Genomic DNA, 22,948 nt, shown 5'->3' on the forward strand with positions numbered 1-22,948 from the left:
TCCAGGACATCACTGCAGGAGTTCCTCAGGCTAGTGTCCTAGGCCCAACCATCTTCAGCTGCTTCATCAATGATCTTCCCTCCATCGTAAGATCAGAAGTGGGGATGTTCGCTGGTGATTGCACAATGCTCAGAACCATTCACGGTTCCTCAGATACTGAAGCAGTCCGTGTGAAAGTGCAGCAAGACCTGGAAAATATCCAGGCTTGGGCTGATAAGTGACAAGTAACATTCGAGCCACACAAGTGCCATGTAATGACCATCTCCAAAAAGAGAGAATCTAACCACCTTCCCTTGACATTCAATGGAATTACCATCACTGAATCCCCCACTATTAACATCCTGGGCATCACCACTGACCAGAAACTGAACTGGACCAGCCACGTAAAAGTTGTGGCTACAAGAGCAGATAAGGGGCTGGGGATTCTGTGGCAAGTAACTCACCTCCTGACTCCCCAAAGCCTGTCCACCATCTACAAGGCACAAGTCAGGAGTGTGATGGAATACTGTCCACTTACCTGGATGGGTGAAGCTCCAAGAACACTCAAGAAGCTCAACACCATCCAGGACAAATAAGCCCGCTTGATTTGGCACCCCATTCACCACCTCCAACGTTCACTCCCTCTACCACGGACGCACAGTGGCAGCAGTGTGTACCATCTAGAAGATGCACTGCAGCTCACCAAGGCTCGTTCGACAGCACTTTCCAAACCCGCGACCACTAGAAGGCCAAGGGCAGCAGATGCATGGGAACACCACCACCTGCAAGTTCCCCTCCACACCACACACCATCCTGACGTGGAACTATAATCGCCGTTCCTTCACTGTCACTGGGTCAAAATCCTGGAATGCCCTTCCTAACAGCACTATTGGTGTACCTACCCCACATGGACTGCAGCGGTTCAAGAAGGTAGCTCACCACCACCTTCTCAAGGGCAATTAGAGATGGGCAATAAGTGCTGGCCTAGCCAGTGACACCCACATCCCCCGAACGAATAAAAGAAAAATGAAGTAGGATAATTTTTTAAATAAAAAGAACGCTTCTCAATTTCTCCTTTGGCAGGAACACGGCAAGTTCATGTCAACTGCATCATGTAACTGTGCACTCTGTGTGCACAGCTGAGATCGCCTCAGATATCTGTACTCACAAACATTGGACAGATACCACAAAAAGCGGCAACCAAAGGGAAAATAGATAAAGGTTTATTGTTTTACTGCTGCACCCATCTTAAAAGTAGCAATCACAAAGCTATCACTTCTGTCCACAGTTAATCATTTCATAAGCCTTTGAAATATTCACACAACAGCATGTTTACACTCCACTAACCATTATACAATGTACAACTTATCTTTATTAAAAACAGATCTGAAAACAGAACAGAGAGGCAAGAAACTTAAACAGGTCAGTTTAAAGTAGAAACAATTTGATTTGTTCAGTGGCATTAGGAGTGTAGGTAGATGAGGAGCCTCAATCTGATTAACAGGGTGCTGATTGTAAGGCTGAATTATTGGTATAATTCTACAGCTGCCTCTGTACATACATCACATTGTCGTACAGACTACAGGGATCTTAGTGCATTCTGCAGAGCCAATTAAAACGATGCTGAGCTTAGCTGTAAGCATTTGCCCCTTCAGGCAAGAGTGGTCCCCTTGACTGTATTGAGCTAAAATTAGCATTAACAAATTTTGTTTTATTTACTGACAATTCTACTTGATGTTTCTCTGCTCAGACAGCATAACGGTGCTGGGGAAAGAACATTTTTCACCTTTCTACCATTGGAAATATCAAAAGATCCAAAATAAAAGCCAAATACTTCAGATGCTGGAAATCTGAAACAAAAATAACAAGTGCTGGAAATACTCAGCAGGTCTGGCAGATCTGTGGAGAAGGAAGCAAAGTTAACGTTTCAGATCTGTGACCTTTCATCTCCCTCAACCCCCCCCCCCTCCCCTTCACTTGCTTAAAGCCTAATTCTTTTCTAACCTTTGCCAGCTCTGAAGAAAGGCCACAGGCCTGAAATGTTAACTCTGCTTCTCTTTCCACAGGTGCTGCCAGACCTGCTGAGTATTTCCAGCACTTTTTGTTTTAATTCAAAAGATTCAAGATGTGATGCAGCATCATTGTAGTTTTATCAATAATCTCAACACTTGGAGAATTATAGTTTCCACTGCTGAGCAACCATACACTTGCATACATTTGCCTATCCCAGTTATGGTCTATAGGTGTGGCAATGACCAGATATTTCACATGTCTGCTCAGTTCAGTAGGTAACTCTCTCACCTCTGGATCAGCAGGCTCAGAATTCAAGATCCTGGCCAGACATAGGTACGTGATCCAGGTAAATCATCTGGTGACTTTAACCAGGAAGATTTGGTGCTAAGAGTGGAATGAAAACCAGACTGGAAGACCTTGAATGGGGTGTTATTTCTCACTGTGTAATTCTGTTCTTATCATCCATCCCCTTGGTTGGGTCATTTTTACTGTAAAAACTACTGAAATGTGCAGCAGATTGTTTGTTCTGAAGCCCCTCACCATCCTGTGAAACAGAATCAGTTGAATCCTTGCAGATACTTGAAGTCTAAACCATTGCTAATCTGACTTTAACAACACAAAACACTGCTGCAGTTTCATAAAGTCTTCCATTGTAATTTCTACAAATCTGAGTCACTTCTTCCTAAATAAAAGCAATCCAACAGCCACGGAAAGGTCAGTTTTAAAATACGGACCTGCATATAATCTTTCAGATCAATCTTCCAAGATGAGTAGTCCTGTAAACATTGATGTACATTGTGATACCAATGCACATTGATGTAATCACAATACCTCAGATCCCATTCAGGACAGTTACTATATTAGTTCAGGTGGGACACAATCTGAAAAAGCACTGAGAACGAAACTCAAAAACGGCAACACACATCAGGTGAGAAGACCAACTTTCTGCGCAGACAATTCCAGAAATTAAAGTAACAATATCAGCTGGTTTTGGACATTTGAAAGTATTTGGGGACAAAGTTAACTGTAAACAAGTTTGGATACAATGGAAGAAAGGAGTTAAAAGCAATCAAAGAACATTCCCGCTTAATGGAAAATGATGGAACACTCTACTCTGAGACTTCTTACGGTTTTCAATTTAACTTTGTTAAAATGATTCCCTTAATCTCCCAGTCCCTTCACTGATAATTAATTCAGTGATGTTGATAACTCACTCGCACAAACACCAACAAGCCAAACGCCCTCCTTACATTCTACACACAGTTCATTGAATAAGAATAAAGGAATAAATTACTGGAAAAGTCGCAAACTATGTTTTCATTATACGTGAAACCAATTCAACATTCCTTCAAATCTTAGCCAATAATAAACAATTGTTGCTGGTTTAACCTTCCAGGACACTTTTATGGCATTCACATGCAATTTACATTAACACTCCCACTTTACCTCAGTATTTCATAGAATCATAGAAAGTTTAAGGCACAGAAAGAGGCCACTTGGCCCATTGTGTCTGTGCCGACCGAAAACCGATCCACCTATTCTAATCCCACCTTCCAACATTTGATCCATAGCCCTGCAGATTACGGCACTTGAGGTGCATATCCAGAATCCTTTTGACTGAGTTGAAGGTCTCTGCCTCAACTTACACTTTCAGGCAGTGAGCTCCAGACCATCACCACCCTCTGGGTGAAAAAGTTTTTCCTCATCTCCCCTCGAATTGTTCTACCAATCACTTTAAATCTATGTCCCTTGGTCACTGACCTCTCTGCTAAGGTAAATAGACCCTTCACCTCCACTCTATCCAGGCCCCTCAAACTTTTGTACGTTTCAATCAGATCTCCCCTCAGCCTTCTCTGTTCCAAGGAGAACAACCCCAGCCTATATAATCTTTCCTCATAGTTGCATTTTTCCAGTCCTGACAACATCCTCGTAAATATCCTTTGTACCCTCACTAGTGCAATTACATCCTTTCTGTAATGAGGTGACCAGAACTGCACACAGTACTCAACTTGTGGCCTAACCAATGAGTTATACAGTTCCAGCATAACCTCCCTGCTCTTATATTCTAAACCTAGGCTAACAAAGCAAAGGATTCCATATGCCTTCTTAACCACCTTATTGACCTGTCCTGCTACCTTCAGGGATCTGTGGAAATTCACTCCAAGGTCCCATACTTCCTCTACACCTCTCAGTATTTTCCCATTAATCGTTTATTCCTTTGCCTTGTTTGACCTCCCCAAATGCATCACCTCACGCTTCACCAAGCTGAATTCCATTTACCATTTTTCTGTCCATCTGACCAGACCATCAATATCTTCCTCCAGCCTACAGCTATCCTCCTCGCTATCTACCACACGGCCAATCTTTGTGTCGTCCGCAAACTTCATGATCATGCCCCCTATATTTACGTCCAAATCATTTACACCACAAAATGCAGGGAACCCAGTACTGAGCACTGCGGAACGCCACTAGAGACAGCCCTCCAGTCGCTAAAACAGCCATCAACTATTACCCTTTGTTTCCTGCCACTGAGCCAATTTTGTATCCACCTTGCTGCATTTCCCTGGATCCCATGGGATTTTATTTTTTAACCAGTCTGCCATGTGGGACCTTGTCAAAAGCCTTGCTAAAATCCATGTAGACCACATAAACTGCACTAACCTCATCTATTTACACAGGTGTTTACAATATTGAAATCAAAAGGCAACTGCACTGTATTTAGTGTTTGTTTATTAAATTGTGTGCAAGCCTGGATTAAGGTTTCTTATTTCAGCTGTCTATTCAAGTACACGTATTGTGCTTTACTACAGATTCAAGGATGGGAATTTCTGAAGGCCAAGCTAATATTTTTATCTCTGTTCCTGCACTAGAATTGATCTGCACAGACGAGGAGAGACATCTTAAGTCAACATGCTAGCCAACGTTACCATCAAGCATCGACTTCTCAAACCTTTTGCAATCACTCCTTAGTGTAGATTCTCTAATTAGCAACTGAATTCCTTGCATCTCTTTGCAAATAAAACAAAACAGAATAAATTCAAGCAACGCTGTGTGTAGATATCTTACCTCACACCTGCTGGAATTGGTCCAGGAATGATCCCAGTCATCTCTCATCAACATGGCTTGACATATCACCAGCTTCTCATCGGGAACCCTGGGAAGTTTGACATCAGGATTAATGTTCCTCTTTTGGCTGATGGCCTTCCTGGCCTTGGCACCTATATAGCCCGAAGGTAATGTCCTTGTCCGTGCCCTGGATCCAGTATAAACTGATTTCTTCACCTCTCGGTTATTCTTATTGTATCGTCTAAACAGCAAAGTGGAGCGCTCCTTTTTGTTTCGGTCCAACTCATCTCCCATCACTTCTTCACAGCTGTCGCCTATATCTTCAGGATAGCTAATGGAAGGCTTCAGGGGAAACTGGTTCATTGAATGGCCTGCAACAGACCTATCAGTCGAGGCTTTCACCTTTATTTTTCTCTGGACTCTGCCTAATCCAACCTGAATGGAATGCAAGCCTCGGCAACTATCATTATTGTTATGTACTCGTTCAGCAATGTAGTCCTTTCGAAATTGTAATTGTACTTTTGATGCACAACATAAGGGTGTGGATCGATAGTTATGTTCAACATGGCAAACTGAAGTCCCCTGTGAACAATGACCAGGACAAAATTCATGGTACCTTTTATTCTCACTGCTGGCAGGGTGCTTTATCATCAAACCCCCGTGTGGACAACTGTCCTCCATAACCGTTTGGTTGCACAATGATGGCCGCTCCATAGAAGACCTTTCATCTGTAGACCCTTTTTCCTTTCCTTTGATCCCTCCTCCTAAGAAAGAGGGGAAAATCTTGGGCTTCCAGTGTATGTCTTCATCTGTTTGCAAATGACATGATTCATTAAATTCCTCCAATGATTTATCTGAAAACGGACTGGAGTCACAATTTCTCTGGCTAGACTTGCTGTTCTTTAAACTGTAGTGTCCCACTTTTGAGCTTGAAGTCCCCATTTCACTCTGCTCAAGTTTTCTTGCACTTTCAGCATTGTATTTAGCAGTCAGATGTGCTACAGACATCATTGGCAGTGGGCTGGGCAGTGAGCCCTGCAACTCTAGAGGAGCCTTTGGAGGAGCCCGTGCGATTGACACGGTATCTACATCCAGAATTCCTTCATTGTCAACATGCCTTATTTTAACATCACAGCCTGAATTACTCAGCCTATTTTCATCTTCAGCTGACTGGGCAGATATCATCTTTCCTGGCCCTGTGGTCGCAAACACAGAAGTAACTATTTCTTCAGAGGTCATCTTGAAACAGCGACACTCAATATTCTTCTGGTTCTTTTCTTTGACTGTCATAGCATGGCCTGAACAGTGACGGCAGTCTGGAAATTTCCTTGCTGAAGCTCTGTAAAGGTAGTAAGGTTGAACTCTAAGTGAGCTTTTCCCTTCACAGATGTTTTACTTAAAGACAGAAAAACCTCACCAGCTGATAAAGCCCAACAGAGAATACTAATCGTTTTCACTGTGAACAGCTGGACTCTCAAGTATTGTACAATATAAAAAGTGTTCTGAGGAGTACATTAGGGATCCTTTACTGTGAGTGATCAGTTGTGTTGCAGCTGTATAAATTCATCTTTAAGATGGATGCTACAAATAATTGGGTGAAGAAGTATTTTGTTCCTTTATGATCTAAGAAAATGGTTTATCCTACGGCAGTCTCCAAATTCAGATTACTTTTCTCTGTAAAAGAAGAAGAAAAATGATTAATGTGGAGAGTTACGGGCATTACTTCGGAAGTTCACATCTTCCAACACAGAATGGTAACAAGAAGTGTTGTACGATACGAGGTAGAGTTTCCATTATGGATGTAATCGGCAAGCTGGGCACAAATTGCACCAGTTTTCCAAATTGAATTTTTTGCCCAAGTTTTCACTCAATCTCATTTGCATATTGTCAAATCTAAAATCTTCGATGATCAAATAATTGGGCAGCATTTTTTAATGTATTTTTTAAAATTGCTTAAAAAATATTCTTTGACTTATTTGAGAGATAACTTGATGTGGTTTTAGTAATACAGCTGAAAATGGGTTTAATCACAAAAAATAAGCATTTTTAATCAGTCTAGTCCATCACCTCTGACTGACCTGATTTTAAATAACTGAAAATAGCTTTAATTATATAGAATCATTTAATAGTTACATTGGGTGTAGTCAGTTTAAGTAAATTAAATGTGTTTTAATATTAAAAGCTTTTAAAAGGTGTCTATTAATGTCCTTGCACTTAAAATAACCATTTTAATTTTAAGAGCTTCCTCAAAGGCCTGCAAACAGGCACAATTAGTGAAGACTCACCATGGTGATGAATTTGATCTGGGGATGTGGACAGTTTTGTGGGCGGGCCAGCTTTCAGCACGATATTTCTTAAACTAGCGCAAAACATAGTCGACACTTGACTTGTGCTGGGGGTAATTTGGATTTGAAATTCCTCCATCTTTTGCGTTAGCTTGGCCAATTTGGGCAAATTGCACTGTAACTTAGCGAAAACTCCCTATCTATGTGCTTTGTGAAATAATTGCCCACTGGTTGGTGAGCTAGCATTATTATTTATTTAAAGGGGAGTACTTGATGAAATGCAAAACCTTTTTGCTTCAGAGATTTTCCAGTTTTTTTTTCTGTGTAGTTAATCCTCTTCTCGAGCCACTTACCTGCCACAAAAACGTATAAAAACAGGCATTAGGATTTGAATTTCTACCTGCTCAGTCACCTTCGCTGTGCCCCCAAGATTCCATCCTTGGTCCCTTCCTTTTCCTCAGCAATAGCCTGCCTTCTGTCAACATCATCCATAAACAGAGGGTGTGCAGATTAGATGCAACTTTACCTGTCTCTCAGGTCTCAGGGAATCAAGGGATATGGCGAGCAGGTGGAAAAGTGGACTTGAAGCATAAGATCAGCCATGATCGTATTGAATGGCACAATAGGCTTGATGAACCATATGGTCTACTCCTGTTCCTATTTATTGTGTTCTTGTGTTCTTGCCACCCCCACTGTTTATTCCTCAGTTAGTGCCATGCTGTTTGATTGCTTCTTCCGAATCAAGTCTTGGATGAGCAAGAGGTTTCTCCAGCTCAATACTGGCAAGGCAGAAGGCTTCCTGTTGACTCCTGCCAGAAACATCACACCCTCCTTGACTGCAGTAGAATCCTGTTCAACCCTGCTTCAATCCCTACACCTGGTCTAACACTAGGCCCTCTCACCTCCATTTCTAAATATCACCTGTATATGCCCTGATACCTCACCCTCTCTGAAGAAACCATGACCCATGCTTTTGTTACCTCAAGGCTCAATTTCTCTAATGCTTTCCTGACCTGCCGCTATCCTGCACCCAGTTCATTCAAAACACTGTGGTGCACAACTTATCCTGAACAAAATCCCAAACAGCCAACAAAGGGATACAAAGAAAGTAATTAGAGGTGCAAAAAGGGAATACGAATAATACAGAGCAACTATTTCCTCAGATGGAGGAATCCAGAACAAATAGATGCAATCTTAAAATTAGAGCTAGATCATTTAGGAACAAAATTAGGAAGGATTTTTCCATTGGCAGAGTAGTGGAAATCAAAAATCTTCTTCATGCAGGGGCTCATTTAAATGGAGGGGACAGAGCTGCTGCCCCCTCTACGTCATTAGGGGTGGCCACCGCGTCCCTGGCACAGCATCCCATGCCATGGCACAGGCGCCAGCGTCATTTTTAAAGGGCTTCAAGCCCTTCACGATATATTAAATATTTAAAGGTGCCAGTAAGCTTAAAATAAAACCAATAAACGTTCAATGTAACAGTGAATCCCCTATCCCAAGCCCCCCCCCCCCCCCACTGAGTCCTAAACACATAAACTGACCTATCCCCCCAAAAATACACTTTTTGAAATTCTGAACTTTCCCCCATGAACTTCATTATCTTTGACCCTCAACCCCTTCCCACCATCCCCACAACCAATAGGAATAGTTTTCCCCACTACCCACCCCCCCCCACCCCCACCGCCTTGATAATTTTATTCCTCCCCCCTCCGCACCACTGCCTCCCCTCAGAACTCCAACAGAGGTCGGAAGGCATGCATGTTGCGGCCGGTTGGCCGTAAAATCAACATGGGACAGCTGCCAGCGACAGGTAAGTTAATTTCCATGTTAATGTGGCTAATTTCAATATTTTAATGAAGGCCCCGCCACTTGGTGGCAGGGGGGTCGCATCGAGGCCTTGCCGCCGTTAATATCCGGCAGGGCCTTCTCAACATTGTGGGTCGTGGCGGGCTGCTCCCGCTAGCATTTTATGGGCCTCCCTGCCACAACCCACAGCGTCAAGGAGCTAGTAAAATTCAGCCCCATGTTAACCTTAAAATCCTTGTCCTTCTTTCAAATCTTCCATGGTGTCACAAGCACGTGCTACGGGAATGATGATTTTGTAATCCATTGGCTGAAAACCTGAATTAAATTTTTAAAAGAATGAAGGCTAGCAGCTAAAATGGCCACTGAAATTTGCATCAAAATCCCTTGCATTCCACTGCATTGAGAGGAAGTCGAATTGTCTGGCCAGTCCCCTCCAGAACAATGACTTGAGAAGTTTGGAGTGCCTCACCTAGCCAGTCTCCATTAACAAGATATTAAAGGCAATCTTGGGACATTAAACTGGTGGAGATGGACCACTGTACTCACTCGACCAATGGGGTCCTGATGGAGAGAAGGGAAGTCCTAGACATGAACTAATTAAGTTGCAAGAGGAAATACTCATCGAGCCATCATGTGACAGACCTACCATTTGTGTGATTTAAGCTGACTTTTTTCTCTCTGCAGCAGACAAGTAACTGACATTGATCAGAACAGACCCAAGTAAGGTTCTCTCTTTCTCTCTCCCCAGTCCACCTGGCAAGTTTCGAATGCTGTCTGGCAGCCGTGACCACCTAAGCTCATCAATGCAGCAAACAGAGACCCCATGAAGGAACTCATCCACATCACTGTTTTCCAGGAGGACCACTGAATCTTCTGACCACATCTACAAACTGGAAGCCTCAGGACCACTGACTTCATCCGGAAGACAACCAAGTCACCAAACTCCACAGACTGTATGCCCCTTTGTATTGCTCTGGACTCTAATCTGACCAATCTATCCTTCCCCACTCTGTAACTTATTTGAGTGTGCATGTGTGTGACCCGGGAGTGTGTGTGTGCGAAAGAAAGCTGGAGCATAGTTTATTATTTTACTTAGATTGGTTTAGTACAATAAAACTAACCTCTTTCTTTGTGGAACTCAAGGAAACCTGTCCAATTATCTTTTTTAATGATCATAGCACATAAATAGTGAAACACTCACTGAATTGTCAGGTATATTCACTTTTAAAAAGAAATAAAGCCTGTAACGGTCAAACAAGGAGAGGGAAAAGAGGGGAGCCTTTCTATCCCTCCTTACCTGAGCGTAACAATGGCCTGCCTATAACCTACTGTTGCAATCTTCTCCAGCTCCAACTTCCAGTTACCTACCACTCTTCTGACTCTGGTGTTCTGTACATCACCTATCTCCCTTCACTCTGCCATCAGTGACTCAGTCTTCAGTCACCATGCCAACACTCTAGAATTCTTTTCCTATACCACTTTACCCTATTATTCATTTTTCCCTCTTCAAAAGCCTCCTTAAAACAAACCTCTTTCACCATGCCTATGGTCATCTCCCCTAACACCCTTCTGTTTCCCGTTCGCTAGGTATTGAAGGGCATTTAATCACATAAAGCAGATTGTATAGATTGGCTCTTGCATCGATCCAAATCTAAATATATGCTGGAAGTAAAATTTCTCATTGATTCCTTCTAGCTTCAGCTGCCAGCATTCTTGAAAGTAAACATTAAGAAAATAATTAGTTACACAACATCTGCAATTATGTACTTCCTGCACTCGGCTTTATGTTGGTGATTTCATAAAATAAATATTAAGCAATACATGAATTCATAAGTGTCAGGATTTAAGTATCAAAATGGCTTCGAAGTGACCTCGTCACGGAGCCCCAGATCTCAGCTTCCTGGTACTCAGAAACTCAGATCAGTTCCTTCCACTGCATACTTAAACATTGTTGCTTCATTCACATTGCTCGAATATTACAAAGCTGCACGTATAAATATAACTGTAGGAATAGAAACAGGTAGACACCATTTCACCAAACAAGCCTGTCCCTTTATGATCAATCTCAGCCTCACACCCATCTTCTCACCATTTGCCCTTCTCTAGAAAATCATCCAGTTCGTTCTTGAACCCATTTATGTATACAATCAAATGGCTTGCCTGTAAATTACTGCACAAGTCAATTGTCCCATGTGTAAAAAATGTTCCGCCTGTCCTCCCCTCTTACACTGAAAAAGTACCTCCCAAGCCAGACAGCCAAGCCTACAGTTGTACTGTCACTTTCCCATTGATGTGATGTGGTTTTCTGTAGGTATCAATACAAAAATAGCATGGCAATATAACAGGGAAGAATCAGTTTTTCAAACACACCTTTGCCAAGTTGGTGAACCCCTCCAACTCACATCTAAAAGGCTGTCACACTTTCCTTGGGATTATAACTCCAATTTAATGTGAAGCAGTTTAACACTGCTTAAGACATTCTAAGCACATTATATACTTAGTATTGAATTCTTTTAATGCTATGAGGAAAGTGTCAGCTGTGGCGCAGTTGCCTCTGAGGCAGAAGGTTGTGGTTTAAGATTCACTCTCGAGACACGAGCACAAAATCTAGGCTAACATTCTAGTGCAGTATTGAGGGGGTGCTGCACTGAGGTGCCCTCTTTCAGATGAGATCTTAAATTAAGGCCCTGTCTGGCTTCGCAGTGTCCTGGCCAACATCTATCCCTTAACAATCACTTTAAAAATACATTATCTGGTCATTATCACATTGCTGTTTGTGGGAATTTGCTGCGCAGACATTGGTTGCCGTTTTCCCTACATTACAACAGTGACTACACTTCAAAAAGTACTTAACTGGCTGTCAAGCACTTTGGGACATCCTGAAAGGTGTTATATAAATGCAAGTTCTTCCTTTCTTTTAAAAAATCATTTGGAGACATTTCTTAAGTTATAACAATTTTTCTGCAAAGTTATTCCTTTATTTAGGGAGCAAAACCATTGTGTTGGATTTCAGAGTTGAAAATAGATTTCCTTGGCCCTCTTCCAGACGCTGTACAAACGTTATAAACTTCTAATATGTAAAAAGAACTCTCACATCCCACCCAGTTAAGCATTACCACTGTAACCGGATTGCTTACGTACAAGCATATACAGCAAGGATTCTTCCCGCGAATGTAAATCCGAACTTTAAGAACACGTCAAATTTTCCTTATGTACTGTTGCACGGCAGAACAGAAGAACGCAGAGCGATGTCTGAAAACTTTCTTACCATATGATTTACCTGTTGATTTACCTGTTCGAAAGTGACTCAGAAGGCTGCACTCACTTGAATTTCAACTTTGCCCACTGATCACAATCTGTAGTTTTATTGAGTGAGTCAGAGAATTGCTTCGAATGATATTACATGGCACTGCAGAGCTTACAACCGAGATCTGAAGCAAACCGGCAGTTCTACATGCTTGTGGTGAAGAATGTGTGTTTGATAGTTTAATACAAATTACAAGTTCAAGACTTTTTCTTGCCCAGCCCGAAAAAGATTGACTCCTGGTTTTTCAAGCACTGGGGCATAAACAGGCAATGAACTACTGGATCAGAAGCGTCTTCAGCAAACATGATCGCAAACATTATATACATAAACGTTATCTGTATGTGTAATAAAAACCTCGGTATCTAAACACTCCCAGGATATACAAGATGCGGAAGTGCTTAAAAGTCCACTAATCACCTGAGAGATAAAACTTATCACAAAATAACCACAATGGGAGCGCTGCAGTTAAGCTAGCCTTGGAAGTGATAATATTCCAAATAATTTTGTAATCAGTGATTAAACAAAAAAAAAGTTAGTAACCATTAGATTCTATAATCCTCACCCATCGCCTAGCAATATGATAGAGTCAAAAGACTGAATTTTTAAATGCCGACATGGTCGGGATTGACGGCGGCGGGCCCGGAATTTCGCGCCGCGCCGTCATGCTGATTCGGCACCAAAATCCCGACCCTCAGCCAATTTTAAAAGGCTTGGTTGAGTTAAGGTCGGGATCATGCAGCCGAATCAGCTACCCGCCCACAAGTGGTGGGTAGCCAATTGAAGTCAACTAAGGTGCCTATTAAGGACCCTTTCCCACGCCAACTGGGATTTTCTAGCCGGCGTGCGGGCTGTGCACAGCGGCCGAAACACGGCCAATGCAACGAGACAGCCTCATGGCTTAATCCCATGATGGACAACCCCCATTTTAAGAAAAAAACTTACCTTGTATTCAGAGGGCACCTCCATGTTGAGATGCCCTTCTCTTCATATGAACTAGGAGCAGGGGTAGGCTATTTGGCCCCTGCCATTCTATAAGATCGTGGCTGATCTGTTTGTGGACTCAACTCCACTTTCCTGCCTACCCCTGATACCCTTTGACTTCCTTGTTTGTCAAGAATCTGTCTACCTCTGCCTTAAAAACATTCAATGACCCTGCCTCAAGAGTTCTACAGATTCACAACCCTCAGGGAAAAAAATTCTCCTCATCCCTGTCTTAATGGGAGACCCCTTATTTTTAAACTGTGCCCTGTTGTTTCAGTCTCTCCCACAAGAGGAAACTTCCTTTCAACATCCACCTTGTCAAGTCCCCTCAGGATCTTATGTTTCAATAAGATCACCTCTCATTCTTCTAAACTCCAATGAATACAGACTCAACCTGCCCAGCCTTTCCTCCTAAGATAACCCTCTCATCCCAAGAATCAGTCAAGTGAACCTTCTCTAAACTCCTTCCAATGCAATTATATCCTTTCTTAAGTAAGGAGACCAAAACTGTACACAATACACTAGATGTGGTCTCACCAATGCCCTATACAACTGTTACAATTCCATTCCCCTTGTAATAAATGACAGCATTGCTTCTTCCTTCTTAATCACTTGCTGTATCTGCGTACTAACTTTTTGTATTTCATGTGCTAGGACACCCAGATCCCTCTGCATCTCAGAGTTCTGCAATCTCTCTCCATTTAAATAATATGTTACTTTTCTATTTTTCTGGCCAAAGTGGACAAGTTCACATATTATACTCGATCTGCCAAATCTTTGTCCACTCATTTAACCTATCTATATCCCTTTGCGGACTCCTTACGTACTCTTCACAACTTACGTCGTAAGATAACCCTCTGATCCCAGGAATCAGTCGAGTGAACCTTCTCAAAACTACTTCCAATGCAATTATATCCTCCAGCCTTTCCAACCTATCTTTGTGTCATCAGCAAATTTAGCAACCATACATTCTGTCTCTTCATTCAAATCATTGATATGGACTGCATAGCGCATGGGAAAGGCTTCCACTGTTATGTCCAGACTGGCCAAGAGAGTATGGGAAAATGGCGCACTGACACGGAACACAAAAGTCCGAGTGTATCAGGCCTGTGTCCTCAGTACCTTGCTCTATGGCAGCGAGGCCTGGACAACGTATGTCAGCCAAGAGCGACGTCTCAATTCATTCCATCTTCGTTGCCTCCGGAGAATACTTGGCATCAGGTGGCAGGACCGTATCTCCAACACAGAAGTCCTCGAGGCGGCCAACATCCCCAGCATATACACACTACTGAGTCAGCGGCGCTTGAGATGGCTTGGCCATGTGAGCCGCATGGAAGATGGCAGGATCCCCAAAGACACATTGTACAGCGAGCTCGCCACTGGTATCAGACCCACCGGCCGTCCATGTCTCCGCTTTAAAGACGTCTGCAAACGCGACATGAAATCCTGTGACATTGATCACGAGTCGTGGGAGTCAGTTGCCAGCGTTCGCCAGAGCTGGCGGGCAGCCATAAAGGCAGGGCTAAAGTGTGGCGAGTCGAAGAGACTTAGCAGTTGGCAGGAAAAAAGACAGAGGCGCAAGGGGAGAGCCAACTGTGTAACAGCCCCGACAAACAAATTTCTCTGCAGCACCTGTGGAAGAGCCTGTCACTCTAGAATTGGCCTTTATAGCCACTCCAGGCGCTGCTTCACAAACCACTGACCACCTCCAGGCGCTTATCCATTGTCTCTCGGGATAAGGAGGCCAAAGAAGAAGAGGCATAGGCAGCTGCTCCCACCTCGACAGTGGGACTGCCGATGTGGCACCGCTGGAGGATCTCCCACTGGCCCTCCAGCCTTGGGAGTCCACTCACCATCCTTAATGGCGAGCCTGCTCCCTGGCCATTAATTGGCCTGATGGTTTGAAAATAGCTGTGGGCGTGTAGGGTCTATTTAGTGCAGGGTCGGGACCTGAAATTTTTCCCAATGTTGGGATCCCGATCCCAGATCAAAAATTCACCCATAGAGTCACTATGGCACAGAAGGAGGCCATTTGGCTCATCGAATCCATGTTGGCTCTTTGTATAATCTGTCTCAATACCCCGCTCTATCCCTGTAGCCCTGCAAGTTTATTTCCCTCAAGTGCCCATCCAATTTCCTTTTGAAATCATTGATCACCTCCACTTCCACCACCTTCATAGACAGCAAGTTCCAGGTCATTGCCACTTGCTGCGTCAAACATTCTTCCTCACATTCCCCCCGTACCTCTTGCCCAAAACCTTATATCTGTGTCCCCTAGTCCTTGTACCATCAGCTAATGAGAACAGCTTTTCTTTGTTTACTTATCTAAGCCTGTCATATAATCTTGTACACTGCTATCAGATCTCCCCTCAGCCTGCTTTGCTCCAAGGAGAACAACCCCAGCTTCTCCAACCTACCCTTCTTGCTAAATTCCCTCATCCCTGAAACAATTCCTCTGCATCCCTCAAGGACTTTCACATCCTTCCTAATGTGTGGTGACTAGAGCTGGGCACAATACTCTAATTGTGACCTAACCAGAGCTTTATAAAGCTTCAGCATAACTTCCCTGCTTTTGTACTTAATGCCTCTGTTTATGAAGCCCAATATGTCCTGCCACCTTCAAAGATCTATGCACTTGAACCCCCAGGTCGCATTGTCCCTCTTCAGAATTGTGCCATTAAGTATGCATTGCCTCTCCCTATCCCTTCTGCCAAAATGCATCACCTCACACTTCTCTGTATCAAATTCCATCTGCTACTTGTCTGGGATTGTTTCAGAAATGAGAAGTACACCAAGAACTCTAAAAGTCTATCTAATCCCTCCCTTCTGTTGGAACATCAAAGTAATATTTAACAGAATGTTTGTACAGCAGCTAGATACAATACATGACTAAACAGAAATGATGAAATTTGTCACACAATGCCTATTTAAGCTGTTTATGCTATCTGCTGACAATGTTTTCGTGCAGTTATTCTATTGGAAGAAGCAACATCAACTCATATTGATATAAAACCTTTAATGTAATGAAATGTCCCAAGGTGCTTCACAGGAACATTGTAAAACAAAATATGACACTGAGCCACATAAGGAGATATTAGATCAGATGACCAAAAGCTTTGTTAAAGTGTCTTGATGGAGGAAAGCAAGGTCAAGAAACGAAGAGGTGTAGGAAGGGTATTCCAGAGCTTAGGGCCGAGGCAACTGCAGGCACAGCCCCAGTTCTGGAGTCATTAAAATCAGGGATTCTCAAGAGGCCAGAATTAGAGCAGCACAGATACCTTTGAGGGTTGCGGGGCTGGAGGAGATTACAGAGATAGGGAGGAGTGAGGCCACGAAGGGATTTGAAAACAAGGATCAGAATTTTAAAATGACGGTGGTACCTGACTGGGAGCCATCAAAGGCCAGCGAGTTCAGGGGTGATAGGGGAATGGGACTTAGTGCGAGTTAAGACCCACTAGCAGGATGACCTCAAATTTACGGAGGGTAGAATGTGGGAGACCAGCCAGGAGTGCATTGGAATTGCCAAGTCTAGAGGTAACAAAGGCATGAATGAGGGTTTCAGCAGCAGATGAGCTGAGACAGGGGCGAATTCAGGTGATGTTATGAGGTGGAAATAGACGGTCTTAGTGATGGCATGAATATGAGGTCAGTAGCTCATCTCAGTGTCAAATTGAAACCAAGGTTGCGAACAGATTGGCTTAATCTCAGACTGTTGCCAGGGAGAGGGATGGAGACGATAACTAGGGAACTGAGTTTGGAGTGGGGACCAAAAACAATGGCTTCAGTCTTCCCAAAATTTAGTTGGAGGAAATTTCTGCTCATCCAGTAGTGGATGTCATATAAGCAGTCTTATAATTTAATAACAGTGGAGGAGTCAAGGGAGGTGGTGGTGAGATGGAGCTGTGTGTCATCAGCATATATGTGAAAACTAACACTGTGTTTTCAGATGATGTTGCTGATGGGCAGCACGTAAATGCGAAATAGGAAGGGGCCAAGGATAGATCCTTGGGCTCACCGCGTTACTGTGCAGGAGCAGGAAGAGAAGCCATTGCAAGTGTTTCTCTGGCTATGATTATATAGATAAGAACAGAAACAGGTGAGAGCAGTCCCACCCAGCTGGACGACTGTGGAGAGGTGTTGGACGAGGATGGCATGGTCAACAATGTCTAAGGCTGCCGACAGGTCGAGAAGGATGAGGAGCGAAAGTTTACATTTCTCACTGTCACATCGGATGACATTTGTGACTTTGATAAGAGCTGTTTTGGGATTGAAACATGGAGTTCCAGGAAAGATGGAAATGGATTTGGAATGTGACAACATGTTCAAGAGTAAAGGAGGGTGGAGATGGGATGGTAGCTTGCAAGGATGGTAGGGTCAAGATTTGGTTTTATGAGGAGAGGGTGATGGCGACAGATTTAAAGGAGAGAGGGACAACACCTGAAGTGAGAGAACCATTTAAAATATCGGTTAACATGGAGACCAGGAGAGGAAGTTGGGTAGTCAACTGTTTAGTGGGAATAGGATCGAGGGAGCAGGAGATGGGTCTCATGGACAAGATAAGTTCAGAAAGGAAAAGATGGGAGATAGGAGAGAAAATGGAGGAAGATGCAAGTTCAGGGCTAGGGCAGGGGGGAGCATTAGAGGAAATTTGGCCCAGTGGGCTAGTAGAAGGGAGGGACATGGCAGCGGCAGCAGATCAGATGATCTTGATCTTAGTGACAAAAGAAGTCCATGAGCTCCTCGCATTTAGCATTAGAGGTGAGGGTACAGAGGACGGGGAGTGGGGTTTAAGATGATGGTTTGCAGTAGAGAAAAGAAACTGGAGATTATCTTTGCATTCCAGAATGATCTTGGAATAATGAGAAGTTTTAGCAGACGAGAGCAGGACCTGATAGTGTTTTAAGTGGTCCAGCCTGATCTGTGGTGGATGGCTAAACCAGTTGTCCGTAATACCCTTTTAAGTGTCCGTCCCTTGGACTTAAGGGAGTGGAAATGAGCGCCATACAAGCAGAAACAGCCAGGTTGAGAGAGAGCAATGGCTTTACTGGGGACTAGGGCATCAAAGGTGGAGGTGAGTGTGTGGTTCAGCAAATCAGTAGTTACAGAAATGTAGTGGTGAACAGAGAGCCAAAGTGTAGTTGTAAGTAAATTGGGGGATAGATTTTTCTAGGGAAGATACAGAAGGAGGTATGGTTGGGATAGGGAAGGAGGATTGTGGGTGGTGAGTGATACAAGGAAGTTGTCAAGAAAACCCTATATGTCAAATGAGAAATATTAATTCATCATTTGGAAACTTACATTAGACTTTAAATTGAGAAAATCTTGCAGTTAACTTTTTAAAACACTGGCAGCCAAGATGGCCACCACAATTCTCTTCTGAAACACCTTTATGTATTCAAAAGATCCACCTGGAGCCAGAGGTTTGAACAGCATGGACCCAGGACAATGGCTTGCTCTAAGTGATTGAATTACCTAAAATTACTTAATTGGCATGGCAGTCAAGGCATACCTAACACCTTGACTTTGAAAGGGCAAACCCCCACCAAGTGTAAATTAGCATTCTGGGGCCTATAGAGCCAATTTCTAAACGTGAATTTCATTAGAAAGTTCCAGAAAACCTCAAGCAGCCTTGTGACTGTCTATCCATCTCGGGGGAAGCTTCTTTTTTTTCCCTTTGAACAAAGAGACAAGTAGTAACTGAGTGTGCAGTAGCAGAGAAGGCTGTGTGCCTCCCTTTCTCTCTCTCTCTCTCTCTCTCTCTCTCCAGAAAGCATCAAGTTTGAAAACTATCTGCGACTGTGGACTCTCCAAGCTTACAGACTGCTACAGCCAGAGACCAGGGGAAAAGAGCCACCTATAAGTCTGTCTCCAAGAAAACCCTGAGCAAAGTGGGCCAGCCACAAAGTGCACTTTGACCAGCCAAGACTTCAAGAATATAACTCCAGCCGGAAGACCACTGGATTATCTAACCTCAGACTGTGTATTTAACTTTTATTTATTTTTTCGGACTTTAATCCAACCAAAAAAACTACTTTCTACTTTGTAATTTATTTGTGAATGTGTGATCCTTGTGTGAATGTGTGTGTGAATGTGTAGTGTACTTTTAATTATTTTTAGATTAGGTTTAGCCTGTTGAGTATAATACACTTACCTCTTTCTTGTGTCATGTAGGCCCCTACCTGCCAAGAATGAGGCATATGAATTTCACCACATGGACATTACATTTCAAATTGTTGCTGGGAAGAAGAGAAGGCCTGTTACAAGGGATTGCCAGGACCCTGGCTGGAAAGACATTTTTGTATATTAACAGACAGTGTTTGGGAACAAAGGAGCTATCACCCGTTCAAATACAATCCACAAACAGACTTGGTCAAACCAGTTAGTCACATGACTAACCTGCTTGGCAGTCTGGGTTTTTTTCTGAATTGTACAGTTTTGAACTGAGAGCCAGCAGAAAGCTCTTGGCTCCTGGATTAAGAAGACCTCTCTTGGCTGGCTCACCATAGCCTCATCTGTCTGCTCCCGTCTCTTTCTCACAGAACTCCAAAACCCACTGAAGACACATGAACCCCAAGAGAGAAAGGTCTCCTACAGTGAATAAGGTTTAAGAAGAATACTGGGCCCCAATGAAAAGCAAATTCCACCTACAATCAAGGACTCTACAATGAGCTCAAAGAACCGTAACAACAGCTCTTTAGATATTGCCTCAAACTTTTCCACTTCATTTTTATTTGTGCTCTTCCCATCCCTATCTGCATGTGTGTATCGCACATGCATGTTAGCGTGGGCGTGTCATGTATCCGTAGGCATTAACCGAATTAGAATTTAAGTTTAAGTTTAATAAAATTTCACCTTTCTTCTTTAAACCTAAGAAAACCTGTTTGTGCTCATTTCTTTGCCTTATAATTGGAAAGTGGTGAACAAGGATTCACCAAGGGGGAGCTAAAAACATAGTGTATTTAAAAATTAAACCCTGTTACAGTAAGACCAGGTAAAGGCTGAAAGGGAACCCTAGACCTCTTTCTTAGCTCATCGTAACACTTGTTTAAATTCAAGAAAACCTGTCCAATTGGTTCTTTCACAATTACATTAAAGGTAAAAGGTAAAACATTCACTGAAGTGGTAAGCACAACTACTGTTTAAAAAGGAACAAATCCTGTTGCGATCAAATAAGAGGAAAGGCAAAGGGGCAACTGTGACCTGCCCTCCTCACTTGATCAGAACAAAGTAATCAGATATGGCCTTATCTGTAATTGATATGATGGGATTAGCAAGACCACATGAGATGGCAAGGTAAAGGGTGTGACTATGAATATGCATTGGGGAGTTTACATGAAAGGAAAGATTTAGGGAGCATAAGAGGATAGTAAACTCAGAGGAGAAAGAGAGAGAGAACATGATGAGCTGAGATGGAACTTGAAATCACCAAAGAGGAAAAGTCATTTGGTGCAGATGCTGAAGGAGGAAAGCAGTGAAGATATCTCAGTGAGAAAATTTATATTGTACTTGGGAGGGCGAGAGAAAATGATGATTTTGAAAGAGAGGTGAGGGGTGGAAAAGGTGAGATGCTCAAAGAAGGAAAAATTGTCAGAAGAGTAGGTGGTCAAGCCAAAGTGTGATTTGGTGATAAGCACGACATTGCCACCACAAACGGTCTTGGCGGGGCAAATGTTGAAAGATGTAGCCAGGTGGGGAAGGCTTCAATAAGTTGCAAGGAGTCATCACCCCTCAACTGCAAACATCAAATGTATAAAACTATCAAAAATGGTGATAAAAGTTTACAAGAGGTGAAGCAGTGGTCCTGATTTGGGGTGAATTATTTCCCCAAGATTGTAGGCAATTTCTTCTTTTACTTTCTTCCTCATTTTATATTAATTTTCTCACTTTCCTCTTCTCTCTCTCTAGGAGGTGCTTCCAAAATACACTTTAAAAAATAACTCACATCGCATATAGGATTTTAATTTCTCATTTGACCATCAGGGACATTGATTGCAGTTGCTAATGTTGCTTCCTTGTTATTTTTATAACTTTCTGCAGAAAGCTGAAACTATTATTTTACAAGGTATAGAGATTCCCATCCTAAAGGAAACAGTAACAGTTAAGGTATTCCTGATCCCCATCCTCACTTGACATCCATATATACACAATTGTCATCGGATGCAATGGGAAGTGATTAATAGCAAGCGCCCTGGATGACTTTTCCTATCCCTACCCGAGGGGCTCAGGCCAATTGTGGCATTCTTCCTTGGAACTATTCACTGCTTTAACAAACTGAGCATTTGGGAAAGCAACCAAGTTTTTCTAAAGGATAATTAAATGCAACAAACCAAACTGATAGCACTGGAATTAGAGGAGCCTTGTACGCACTTGTAGGGTGCACCTATGAATGACAGTTATTCTAGAGAACTCCTTAACTGTTGTGGAGGAGTACTGTCTAGCAGAAATTCTATATCCTGCCAAGGACAATATTAGAAGATAAGACAGAAGAACATTAATATCACTGAGAAGTGGGAAAAGGCTCCAATGAGAAATCTAAAGTTTTGATATCACAGTTCTTGCAAGCACATTCAGCTAGTGTCAGGTAATGAAGTGTCATAGCTTGCAATCCCAACAGAAGAGAATTTTCTTCAATGCCACTTTTGGGATACCTTATACCATGTCCATCACCAAGACCATCTGTTTCAATCTTCACATCTTCTGCTGCTGCCACTACCTCATTCATGCCACTACCAGAATCTCATCACTGCTTCCATTACCTCCAGACACAATTTCTTCAATATTGCCCTTTGCTGGCCTTTTGATCTTCGCACATTCACACTTAGAATCATAGAATGGTCACAACACAGAAGGAGGCTATTCAGCCCATCATGTCTGTGCCAGCTCCCTGCAACAGCAACTCTGCTAGTCCAACTACTCCACCCTTTCCCCATAGCCCAGCAATTGTTTTTCTCGACTCCATTTTGAAAGCCACAATTGAATTTGCCTCCACCACACTATCAGGCAGTGCATTCCAGATCATAAACACGTTGCATAAAAAGGTTTTTCCTCATGTCACTGTTGCTTCTTTTGCCAATCAACCTAAATCGGTATCCTCTGGTTTTCGACCCTTCTGCCAATGAGAACAGTTCCTCCCTATTTACTCTGTCTAGACTCCTCATGATTTTGAACACCTCTATAAAATCTCCTCTCAACCTTCTCTTCTCTAAGGAGAACAACCTCAGCTTCTCCAATCTATTCTCAGAACTGAAGTCTCTCATTCCTGGTACCATTTTTGTAAACCTTTTCTGCATCCTCTTTAAAGCCTTCACAGCCTTCCTACAGTCTGGTGCCCAGAATTGGACACAATACTGAAGTTGAGGCTGAACCAGGATTTTATAAAGGTTCATCATAACTTCCTTGCATCTGTACTCTATGCCTCTAATTAGAAAGTCCAGGATCCCATATGCCTTTTTAACCACTTTCTCAACCTGCCCTCCCACCTATCAAGATTTGTGCACATACACCCAGG

The 22,948-nt window shown here is 42.9% G+C and overlaps 1 protein-coding gene across 3 annotated transcripts in view; it reads right to left on the reverse strand.

Annotated features, from left to right (window-relative positions):
- LOC137380575 (1-phosphatidylinositol 4,5-bisphosphate phosphodiesterase epsilon-1-like) overlaps nucleotides 1-22,948 on the reverse strand; it is a 462,270-nt gene that overhangs the window by 381,285 nt on the left and 58,037 nt on the right. For all 3 annotated transcript variants that reach the window (XM_068052607.1, XM_068052608.1, XM_068052609.1), the window contains exon 2: nucleotides 5,059-6,732. In XM_068052607.1, coding sequence (XP_067908708.1) covers nucleotides 5,059-6,348 — 1,290 coding nt within the window. In that variant the 5' untranslated portion in view covers nucleotides 6,349-6,732. The remainder of the gene's footprint in view (nucleotides 1-5,058; nucleotides 6,733-22,948) is intronic.

Source organism: Heterodontus francisci, chromosome 20 (genome assembly GCF_036365525.1).
Source record: "Heterodontus francisci isolate sHetFra1 chromosome 20, sHetFra1.hap1, whole genome shotgun sequence".
NCBI lineage: Eukaryota > Metazoa > Chordata > Chondrichthyes > Heterodontiformes > Heterodontidae > Heterodontus > Heterodontus francisci.